Raw genomic sequence first — 12,668 nt, 5'->3', positions numbered from 1 at the left:
TATAAAGTCTAAAAAACATGAATGGAAGTCAATGGAAGGTCCCCACGGGGGTCAAGAAACAAACGTGTGTGTGTGTGTGTGTGTGTGCGTGCGTGCGTGCGTGCGTGCGTGTTTGTGGGGCGAAGTCAGGGTGTGAGGGCAAAACTGTATTGCACATTTGACACTGGTAGTATATTTTGCACTTTTTAATAAGTGAAACCATGGTTCACAGGTACACTGTAATTTTTTTAAAAAGTCAGACAGAAGCACTTGATGGTCCAGAGGGGAAAGGGCAGATGCTCCAGGACCACCTGACGTCTCTCTGTGCACGTCCATGGCTGCAGAACTGCYAAGACTTCTGGTTAACCAATTTTGCAAATCCATGGTTCTGCAGGKTTGTCTTAATTTTCCTCTGGCTCTGGGTCAGACTCTGACTCCAACATAYATGGCTGGATGGACAAGTCTTCTCTTGTTGACACATTTTAATTAATTTGTAAATAAAAATTTCTGTGAGTTAGCAGCAAAACATTACTTGTCTTGTGGGGATCAGCATTACTGCTTCACCTAACTGACAGCACACCACATGAAATGTGGAAGTCTGTCAAAATTTAATTAAAAGTAAAAAAAATCTTACTTTATTAAATTATGAATAAATGTGTGAACATGGAATTTCTTTTTCTTAATTGTTTGTGTTTGAGTTCAGGTTTATGCACAGTTTTTATTGGTTTTATCTTAGATGTGAAGACAGCCGATCTGTTCAGTTCAGCACAAAGTGAGAGCTTCAGCCGGAAAAAAAAAATCTAATTTAATTGAGACACAAGGGTTTAGTCAGGAGAGTGAGTGTAATGAAATAATTCATAAAGCAAAAGATGAACTTGTTAGACTGCTTTGTTTTTCTACCCGTTGGAGCTTTTCATTCATCCGCACTCTCATGTCTTGTGTATTACAAAGCCTCAAGCCAACAAATGACACAAGACTCTTTTGTTCTCAGAAACAAATAGAAATCCCTTTGAATGCTTCTTCTCAGAAATTTCTCTTGTTTAGGATAGACACGGCGTTTTTTTATTTATTCATTTATTTTTAATTCAAACCAGTTCTGCATGCACATACTGAATATTTTGTGGTTTTGAATTACAACCTGCTTCCTCGCATTCGATGTACAGCAGCACTGGGGTCAGGAGGAGCACCATAAATMAGAAATTTCCTGACTGATTTGTTACCAGTCTGGACATTGATTTACAACAGTGATCTGTGGAAAGAAATATCCCAGATGCTAGCATGAAGACGGGAGTGTGCTGAAGGGGTGTAATCATATAGCGGATTGATTATGAGAAGAAGGTCAGAACCCTCTCTTACTGTTATTAAAACCATCTTTATGTCTGCTGTGTAGTATTTCATCTGGTATAGAGGGCAGAGCTGTGCAGGAGATTGAATGATGCAGTCATGTTGTGGTTCACCATAATAGTAGAAAGTATTTAGTGACAATGAAGGATGCAGGGAAATGYATGTAATGAAAAAGTCACTGGATTTGTGTAGGCTGTAGATTTATTCAGGTGCAATTATAACACAAGTACATTTGTAACCTTAAGTAATTATGTTCATCATTGCCATCACACATGCAATAGAATGATACATTATAAAGATATACAACACACTATCGTTAATGAAACCATTGCTACGCAGTACACATAGACATTTGATGGAATCAGCATTTATTCTATTATACTTATTTTAATCTATGAGTAAGAGCACAAGTTCAATTAATGCTAAGCCCTGACTTGACGAGAACCCAAGAACTCAAAAACAMAAGTTATTCATTTTTGATGTTTTCTAACTTAGCTTGATATAATAACTAACATGTTGTTCCGTTAATTTGTTGAGAAATATGTCCCGTCATGCATCTTGTCTGAGTAAATCTCACTATTTAGAAGAAAAACAAAGGGTGTCACTTCATATTTAAAACTATTAAAAATATGTTTTACATATCATGTTTTTTTACTTACTCTAGTGCCAAGTAGTAACATTGAGATCAGTTTGATTTTTTGTTTAGTTTTTTGTCCAATGAACACTCAAAAAACAGATTTAATGGATTTAATAATAGAACCAAGTATGTTAATTTGTTCCACTAAACTGAATTGCTTGATGAATTACTTTTAGTATGTGTAAAGTAAATGTAAAGATTAAGTGTAAAGCAAATAAATGAATCACATTTACTTAATTCAGTTGAGTGGAACCAGTTGACATGTTCCATGTTTTTTAAATTAAATCCATTATATCTGTTTTTTTTTGAGTGAAAGATGACTTTTTAATGAAAAAATAGAAAGCATACACACAAAATGTCTAATAATTCAACACAYGTTACCTAAACTCCAAACACTTCCTTAACTTTCTTCACTTAACAGAACTGTTAAAAACTTTAATTTAGAAAAAGCCTAATTTATAGGAGGACCTGAAGCTCAGAAAATCTGTTTGAAAGTGGTTATTAACTCAGATGAACTCTGAACATCCATCCATCCATCCGTCCGTCCATCCATCCATCCATCCATCCATCCATCCATACATACATCCATCCATCCATCCATCCACATATTATTTTTAAGTGACAGTTCTCTTAAGAGTTGCTGACTTAATATTTTAATAAAAAAAACATATTAGCCAAAAACCAATAAAAATGTATGTTGGCTACTGACTGCTCCGATTTCTGTCAGCCATAGAAAAACTGAAATTAACCTCTGCACCATGTAACCCAACATGCACACGTTTGGACTGTGGGAGAAAAGCCACTCATACATGCAACTTTTAGGATCAACCAACTGCACCACCTCACASTCCCAATATAAACATAGCATATTAATGTCCTTGCTGCTTCAAATGGCTGTCACTTAGATTTAGCTTCTAGCTTTGATTAAAGGATGCAGCCCAAGCGTTTTACAGAGCCGTTAATAAGGGGATTGTTAGTGAGGCTAACCTAACTCAACYTTTCTCTTTTGTCTTCTAGTAGCCGACTGTCGAGTCTTGGAGAGTTTGCAGAGATATTCCTCCATCCCCACGTACCTGCCTGTTAACTATCAGCTGCTAAACACTGACTTAGCATTTTTCCTGAAGGAGGCCAACCAGGACTTCATGAGGAACTCTAGCTTAATGACACGGACAGAGCCATTCTTCATCTACCAGGCCAGAAGTTTGCCTGCGGTGAACGCTAGCTATGGGCCTCTCTCAGTGGAGCAGCCTGTCCCTTTAGAACTSCTGCAGAGTCCCGGGACGTTTCCTCCCTCTTCAGTTTTTACCTTTAACTGGAAGGTGCAAACTTTTATCATGAATACCCAGATTCATTTGGCAAAGCCCAGAGTCCAGGTGCTGTTTTATGTTGCAGGCAGGGACTGGGACGACTACAGCACTATTGACAAACTGCCTTGTGTGCACATGTTTGCTTTCCATGAGACCCAGGAGGTACGCGGCACCTGCCAGCTAAGGGGGGAGCTGGGACTGTGTGTGGCTGAGCTGGAGCCCCTGGCCAGTTGGTTCAGCCCACCCAGCATAGTGCCAGGACGCCAGAGGAACGTGGAAGTGTCCGAGGGAACCCCAGTGGAGCTCTACTATATGCTGCAGACCACAGAAGCAGGTGATTGCCACTCAGAGGACAGAAAGGACAGCTTTACTCGCTCACATCAGGAGGGGATGTTCGGTTCCCGTACTTCCACACCGCTGAAGAGGATTGGGGGTGTGAGGCTTTTCCAAAAYCCCACTGAGCCCCCTCTCACTGAACACAGGCTGGATAATAACTTTATGGTCATGGTACCAGCCACTCCTATGAGACAGAGAGAAACTGTGTCTGCTTTTATCACCGTCTCCTCCCACTCCACTGTAGAGATGTTCACACTCAGGTAAGGATACTTTTCTTTTTGCCATTAATTCAGGCTCTGTTCTGTTTTTGTATTTTTTGTCACATTACTTCCTTCAAATTTGTGGCATTAGCCACACAAAACCTAAAAAAACATATATTTTAAATGACTATAATTGTTATCAACAATCATGAAACCAGCAGGAGCATCACAAAGTGTCTTTTTCTTCTGCTGCACTGCTTGATTTTTAGCCCTGCAAACTTTTAGCCTCCCTGCTCTCTGCAATCACCAATCACAATTTCCTTACTCTCATTTGCATATTTCTCCACCAATTTCCCTCAGGTCCAACAACAAAATCAGTTTAAATATGATTGATCACAGAAGGTGATCAATAATTGGTCTGCAGATGTGATGAGTGGAATAAATCTTTATTGATTGTGAYGTTTTCTGACAATATACAAACACAACACGCAGTCACACAAAGATGAAAGATGGTTTGTGTTGTTTTTATCAATATTGCAATGAGGAACAAAAACCCAGCAGACAACCAGAAAAGGTTCTTTTCTTTTTATTATTATTATTTTTTTTTAAAGTGATGCAGGCTTTCAGATGAACAAGCTTGCTGGGAAATGATACAATAAAACCCTGTGCATGGCCAAAAATAATGAAGTTAATAAAGAAATTTTATACATGTATCAACAAACATAGCATTTTAAATTAGGTTATTGTTATGATTTTTTTTTTTGCACCATGTCAGTGATTAAGGTGTGTCTTAGTTTTGGTTAACACCTTGACAAAAGGATTAACTCAGGTCATCAGGCACTTATTCATACTGAATGTTGTGAAGTGCAAGTTTATCTTTTGAGGGGAAATGACTTCTCGGTGCTGTCAGACCAAATTAAAATGGACAAATGAGACACTGTTTTAATTAATTCCTCTTCCAATGCAAATGAATATTCTGTTTAAAACAAATGTCCATTAGTGCAATGACAGATCCTAACCACACTGGTCTGGAATACAAAAACAACAACTGAGAACTGGGGTCAAATCAGTTTACCAACCTGGAAAACAAGCAGCGTTTTCTGACGAAGTAAATAGAAATGTCACGATAGAACATAGCTTTGATTTTTGTGATTTTTCTGCAGTTCTTCGCTAATGGTTGTTTTTGCAGAGAACATAAAAATGCAATAAATTGTTTGAAGTTTTAAACTGGAACCAAGGTGAACGTATTCGTTATGGCTGTAAAGTTGAATTCTCCAGACTTGTTTTTCCATTCATTCACTGACTAGTTGTCCAGAAGTGATAAGGCATTTCAAACTTGGTTTTTGTTTGTTTTTTTTCAAACTGTGAAATGATTTGCTTCCACAGGTAAAAAAAAAAAAAGGAAAAAAAAGAAAGGAACCAATCAGGCCGGCCACAGAGGTAAGCCTGCTGAGTTTTTCTTTGGCAGCGAGGCACACAGCAGGCGCAGGTTGGCCATCTGAGAATGATAGATATGAAAAGGCCTCTGTGTGGGCCAAAGTGATAAGGCTGTCCTCGCACACGCATTTGTTAGGATGCTTAATGACCAGAACGAGAAGACTTTGATCTCTGTATTCACAGGATCATTATCATCTCCGCACAACACACTTCTGGGTCAAACGCTGTTGGGCTGAACATGTGTATGCAAGGAGTCATTTCTCAGAAAGGTCTGATGCAACTTTAGTTTGTTGTATTTATAATTCATTAATTACCTACATAGATTTCTGTGTGTGTTTTCGGACGAATGAAGACGCATTTTCAAAAAAGTTATATTTTCATACTCACCTGATCCATTATGCAGAAAGGCCCTTGCTGTGATGGATGTTAATGAAAGCTAATTTCTCACATTTTTTAATAGCTAATCATCCGGCCAATTTACTGCTTTGTGGAAACTCAGTAGGGTTTTACTTCCTGTGGTATTCCTCTTTTGACATGCTTCTTTTAATTTGCTGGTTTTTGATTTGATTTGACCACCACTGTGTTAATAGCGTCTGTCACTCAGGAAGTGGAACATTTTTGTCATTTTTAACAGATTTTTTTATCAGGATTCGTCTTGTTTGTACGGAGCCCGCGAGGGGACATGGGAGATTTTTTTTCTTTTGCGTTCCCACTCAATAGTATTGCGTTACCTCGCAATACTTTTGCGTTACCTCGCAATATCGTTTTGCGTTCCCTCGCAATATCGTTTTGCGTTACCTCGCAATACTTTTGCGTTACCTCGCAATACCTTTTGYGCTCCCTCACAGAAGTAGTTTATCACTGTTGTGCCTGCTGGTTTATTAGCAAACTCACATGTTCACCATTAGCGAGTTAGCCTACTGCTTTGATTCAGCTTCAGAATGAATATATCACAAGCCACGCATGGAAGTATGTCATATGCCGATATTTTAACACAGCCACACAACATCAATGTCAATTCCACGAACTTGTGGTGACACATCCTGTTTTGGTAACCGGTTATTTCAAAATAAAATTCTGATTTAATTCAATTCCTATACAAAACAATCTTTTGCGTGGGAACGCAAAACAATATTGTGTGGGAACACAAAAGTATTGCGAGGGAACGCAAAAGAAAAAAAAATTCCCCCGTGTCCCCTCGCGGGCTCCGTATGTTTGTGTCTGAAGCTCTGTTTTTATTGGGGGTTTTTTTAGGCACAACTCACAAGTTTTGTTTATTGTTTATTTGTTTATAGGATGAGAATTATTTTTAACTGCTATCCAATAAGGGAAATCCTAAAAAAAATCCTATTTGGTCCATTCATTTATACTACTTATATAGAGCTAAACAATGATGTAGCCAGTTTTACACATCTAAACTRTATCTGTGAGCTCTAGAAACCAAAAAAGGAAACCATTTTACTGTTTCATTTCACCCTGATTCTGTTGCTGTTAAAGGTTGATCATGTGATGAAATGGTTAATAATGAAGAGGAAAATATAAACTGTAAAAAATAAAGTTACAAATGACATTTTATCCAGATGAATAATTTTTCTATTTCTGTTTCACTGATTTGAATGATCTTTCACCTCCTGGCACATAAGACAGCACTATTGTTTTTGTTTTGTTAAGATGGTGATGAAGTTCTTTTTTAATTATAATTTTTTTAATAAACAGTGAAACATATCTATTTAAAAAATCTACCCCAGCACATTTAAAAACAGAAGTACACATGAGCTACATGTCCCGTAACTCAACAAAGGCAAAAAGTTCATAATGTGTATTGTTCCAGTAGTGTTTTTTTACTAAAAGGAAAAAATGTAAGTGTTTGTTTTTGAGAATACATATTTACTTTTGTCTGCAATGAAACACTTTAAAATGTGAATGTATTGCCAATGGAAAGGTGGTTTCTGCGTATGCAATCGGAGGCTAAGAAAACAAAAACTTTACAGAAATGCAATTCCCTTTAAAGATTTTGTCAGATCAAAACGTAACAACTATTCAAACACATTTAGAACATATGGATTGAAATATATTCCAGTATATGACTTTTTATTTTCTGGTACAAGAGTTGCAGTTTAAAGTTTTAGAAAGTGTCCTTCATGCGCGTAGCCAGGGGTTGTCCATTTAAAATGTGTTGTTCCTAAATTACTGCATTTATTTTCAACAAACCAGGTTGTAGTTTTTCAGGAGCTGGGATAATGGTTCGTCATAAATTTTCTTCACGCATAGATTATACTGACATTAGACAAACACAGTGCAGACAGAATAAAGTATATTTCTAGATATGCTTTTTCACACAGCTCCTCTGGGTGGCATAAAGGTTTTGTGCTGCATTCAATGGTGAAACACTGTAAATTCAACTTGTGCTTATGTTGCACCCTTGAAAAAAAGTCAAAAAATTATTTTGTATTATATTATATTATATTATATTATTGTATTGTATTGTATTGTATTGTATTGTATTGTATTGTATTCGCTTTTGTGCAAATTTAGTTAAAAAAAACCATATCTTGATTGTAAATTGTGTGTAGTTCTCTGACATCACAGTACACAGTCATGAACTTTCTACTCCCATCATGCATTGCACTGCTCTTAAAGAGGCATTATTATGACAGAAATCCATAAAATAAAAACATAGTTTTATAACCATAAAATAAATGAAATGTGTTCAACCAAATATCAAATGAAATAAATGCTTGACTGATCAATATGCTTATAAWGCAAACATTATCACACTTGTAACATTTCTTCAGGGCTCTACACTTAATATTATACATTTTTGTAGGAATATACAAAAAATCTTCAGTGTTTTCTGAAAACAAAACAAAACAAAAATAAATCCAAAGTTATCCAAACAAAGCCGATGCAGATTCTTTGTCTGCAGAGTTTCATTTGCTTTTTCCTTCTTTGATATTACTCAGCTTTATTGTCCTGGGTCAGAAAGAGCTCAAATGAAATCTTGCTGTTAGTCTGTAGTAAAAAGTTATGTGTCCAACTCTTTGCACACTGGCACATTTTGCTCAGTTGTTATGGAGCCAGTTGGGAGAAATGCACTGAAAAGGCACTTAGGAGTACAAGATCATTAAATTTAATATCTAAGTAACGTATAAGCTGAAGTCATCAGTTTTATGTTTTCTGGTATCACTGTGCAAGCAGTTTATACTGGAATGTGTCATTGATAATTCATTGTTATTCTTTAGTATTATATGATTCATAAGCAAATCAAATGCAGTTGTGAAAAATACCTTTTTTACCCTCCATCTGTTGTAGACCAGAGACTGAGTACAAAAGAGAAACAGTGCTGCCGTACAGTATGAGTCATTTGATAAGGGTCATTACATGAGCATTGTCTACCCTGACTCTACTCAGACATTTTAACAATAGATTAGACAATGCATGTAACACATTTCTACACATTTCATGAGAGGTGAGCTTCTTACTAGCAGAACAAATCACTTTCTTCCCTGAATGTAGATTACATGAATTCAAAAATACAAAAATCTGCTRCAGTTGTCGCATTCGGAGTGGTTTTAAAAGCACTGCAGCTTAATGTTTGTAGTTTTCTGTCTCAAATGACAATGACTCAACTGACAGGAAATGTTCACTTGAGGCACTCTACTTGATTTTTTCATTGTGCCTTAAGGCTTTATAACTTGTTTTCCCCCCCCTGCAAAGGCAGTAGTACACCTGAAAATCTTTTTAGACTTTGATGTGGAACACCAGAAGTTTCCTTTTGGAAAAAAAAAGACACTGCAAAAGATGTCTCATGAAATATCTTGGAATAAATGTTGGTACAGCATGTTTCGACACTTATAATTAAAAAATGCAAAGCATAAAATATTTAGAGGGGTTGGTGTCCCACTTTAAACCTCAAAATACTTCCTGAGTCACATTGGAGTAAGTTACTGTCAATGCGCTATTGTGCTATCCTGTTGGGATAAAACACAACATTGTGAAGCCCCAAACAAACAAACAAACAAACAAAAGTCTTATTTTAATTACACAGGCTTGTAATAGTTAATATGAGTTTGGACTCAGAACTCAAAAAGCTCAAACATGAAACTAAGCTTTATTTTTAAATATATATTTTTAAGCTGACGTGACAGCAAACTTACAGAACTAAAGGAGGCACAAGGAAGCACAAACATGTACAATATAATGCACAATGCCCAACAGCTGCTGTAGTGAAAACTATGAAGCTATATGGACAGGGTTAGATGACCAGGAGTGAGTGCAGCTGTGACAGGGAAACAAAGAACAGATGTAAATGGGTGTGGCAGGCTGACTGGAAATGTACAAACTGAGAGAGAAGTGGCAGAAGAAGACACAACAAATGGTCAAAAGAATGTAACAGAACTAAACACAATAATCACAAAATAGGAAATGAATCATACTGGTTGAAATGAAATAAACCTGAATAATAAAAACAAAGAAACTACTAAAATTAAAAATTTAAATAGAACAAAAAAACACACCCTGACAGAGAGGAACCTCTTTTGTGAAATGAATTGAACCATACAAAAATAAAATAAAAGAAAACAAATAAAATAAAATAAAATATGTGGGCAGGTTAAACTTGAATTAACTTAAATAATTTGAAACCCTTCCACATTCTCATTTACGGCACAGTGCACCAAACCTTTCTGTGAAAGAGGAGCTCCATTTCACCTCGTTCCACATCACAGAACCAGCAGAGACTTAAMGTGTTCTTGCATAAAATGTTTGTCCTTTGGACAACTTCAACAAATCTGTTACCCCTAAACTCATTTTTACCAACAGAAACAAATAACTCGTTGTTCGTGCACTTATAGTACAAGTAGTTTAATCTCTTTCAGCTTTTTCATAATGCTTTATTAGTTTGTGTCGATCTGCTTTTCCAAAATATTTTTAATGAAACAGTGTGTTCCTAGAAACTCCAAATTGCTGTCTTTTGACTTTGCTCAGAAATGTTGCTAAWATGAAATCTATAATTCAGTGTTTATAGCATGATATAATTTGGTTGGTCTGATGCCAAACAGCAGCTGGTTTCTTTTGGCAAAGACTGAATGAATCACATTCTGGTAAAAGTGCGACAGCAGCCTCATCTTATTGATTAATCATACAATTTTGTTTTAACCAGGGAAATCAACTCAGTTTGGCCTGCTTYTTGTTGTAACATTGGTTCAGTGGGAGTCCAATGAAGTGCCTCACTCACACTTATAACATAAAAGGGTTGTTTCACTCGTAATTTGAGCAATCTTAAAATAAAATACTCTTTATACTGTAAATTAAAGTGTGTTRGAAAACAGTCTGAAAAAAGAAAAACAACACTCCTCTTGGTCTCTAGGAGAAAACACAGGGTGTTTGTTTCAAGGTCCCTGTTTCTAACCACAATGTTGAAAAAATGTATCCAAATTAAAATCTAACACACAAAAACTAAAAAAAAAATTGTATTTTGTCTTGATACATTTGATTCCGTGTTTAATTACTAAGTGTGTCTAAACTTAATCACAGAAAGCTGATAGATTCCTGTGTCACAACAGTTTCAGTTGTTTATATTAAAAATGGGTTTCAAGTGTGTGGCAGGTTGACTGAGTGAGTTTTACTGTAGCCTCTCATTTCTCTATTGTGTGCTTCTTCAACTCTTTTGTGCTCCATCCCTGTGGCCTGGAAATCGATCACCGCCCACCGATATGAAGGATCTCAATTCCTAAAATCCACAAGGAGAAATGAAGAAATAGACCTGCATGTTTTGGAAATTGCTAAGCTACCCGTAATGTTTTTTTAAGCTGAACTTCATATCGCATGGTAGTAAAAAGAAATACAGAAAACATCATGAACACTTACTCAGCTGAACATGACACTACAAAGCACAGACGTCTTGTTCCTTCTTCCACCTTTGCTTTCATATCAGCACTAAAACGTACGAGAAAAGGCAAAAAATGAARGTGAAAATGTTCAAAAGAAAAAAAAGAGAAAAAATAATGAAACGATGGATGCTTGACTGTCTCAGCAGACGAACATGTGCCAGCCTGATAAACACAGCTGGTATTCAGTCTGCTCTGTGTTTGATGATGTGCCACCTAAGGAGAACAGTCAAAACATTTGTTTGTAAGCAGATTTAATAAAACCGCTCATCTTTTGCAGTAATTGTTGGATGTATCTGCTTGAGCTGGAGTATTTACGATGGAGTTTGCTTAAYTGAGTTAATAAAAGTGTGAGGACCTTTTAGAGCATGGTGAATGTTGTATCAGTTGCTGTATTTGGATTAATCTGTGTTAAAAGTCATCGCATAATCAAATTATCTACCATTACACTTTGTTTCCTGAAGGACATCGGTGACTAATGAATGCAAAAAGCAATTATTAGATCCAAAAGTAAACATGAAGACATACTGGTAAGGCAAACTTAGGTGACTTTATGTAACAAAACAACAATCAAACAAGTCATGCCATTAAAAATGGCAAATAATAAAGATATATTGGCTGCAATACATTTTTTTCCCTGTACAAGTCAAGACATAAACCAAAACATAAATACTTGATTGAACTTACAGAGCTGATAATTAAAGGTAAGATCACACTTAGATCAAGTTAGTGGTCACATCCACATTGTTGTGCAGTCTTATTTAAAAGTCATCATCACCAGCAGGACCAACCCCAGGCTCTATATCAGCAGCCACTGCAGTGCTTCTGCAGGGGAGAGTATGTGATGAAAGAAAAAGAAAATGCCTTGTCATTTATTGGCAGGCGTTTGGGCCATAAGCCATTCTCCCAAAACAGCTTTTCCATTTTAAAGTGGCAGAAAGGGACTGCAGGGATTGGCTGTAGATGGTTAAGACTCAACACATCTAGGCGAGCAGCTCGCTAGACGCATTAAATAAATCATGTTAGTCAATAGAAGTAGACTGAGGGACATCTGTAGAGTTGTTTTTCTTCAGGTTTGGAAAGGATTCAGTGTGGTTTGGCATGCTCCTGAAGAGTGCTTGTCCTTAACAAAAAGTTGTTGTTTTTTTGGAGCTGTTAAAGTGCCAAATAGTGTCAACAACAACAGTGGAAGCCATTTGGACGCTTAAATATGTTCCTGCCAACAGATGAAAACAGATAAATCAATAACCCCAATGCATGTTTTTTTTAAGAATCTGTTTGTTTTCATGGAGTAAAGAGTCCCCTCACGTTTTCTGTACACACCCTGATTGATGTTACAAGGTGTCAAACATCCTCATGTCTCATGCTGAGGTTGCCGATTTTAATATGCCCTATTACGTTTGTTACATTTTTATTAGCTTGTAAAGTGTGTGGCTCTGCCAGCAGTTGAATAAAGTTGAGGTAATAAACACAGCTGAGCACACAGAGATAGTAATGCTGCAATAGAGCAGGACACTGTGGTACACACACACATATATAT

General features: G+C 36.6%; 1 protein-coding gene across 1 annotated transcript in view; it reads left to right on the top strand.

The window, feature by feature from the left end:
- Positions 1 to 12,668, top strand: part of si:dkeyp-14d3.1 (transmembrane protein 132C) — a 208,376-nt gene that overhangs the window by 39,823 nt on the left and 155,885 nt on the right. The window contains exon 2 of the mRNA XM_014007158.1: positions 2,978 to 3,863. Within this exon, the coding sequence (XP_013862612.1) occupies positions 2,978 to 3,863 (886 nt within the window). The remainder of the gene's footprint in view (positions 1 to 2,977; positions 3,864 to 12,668) is intronic.

The sequence above is a fragment of the Austrofundulus limnaeus genome, unplaced genomic scaffold, assembly GCF_001266775.1.
Source record: "Austrofundulus limnaeus strain Quisiro unplaced genomic scaffold, Austrofundulus_limnaeus-1.0 Scaffold40, whole genome shotgun sequence".
Taxonomy (NCBI): Eukaryota; Metazoa; Chordata; class Actinopteri; order Cyprinodontiformes; family Rivulidae; genus Austrofundulus; species Austrofundulus limnaeus.
This window is presented reverse-complemented; position numbering and strand designations above follow the sequence as displayed.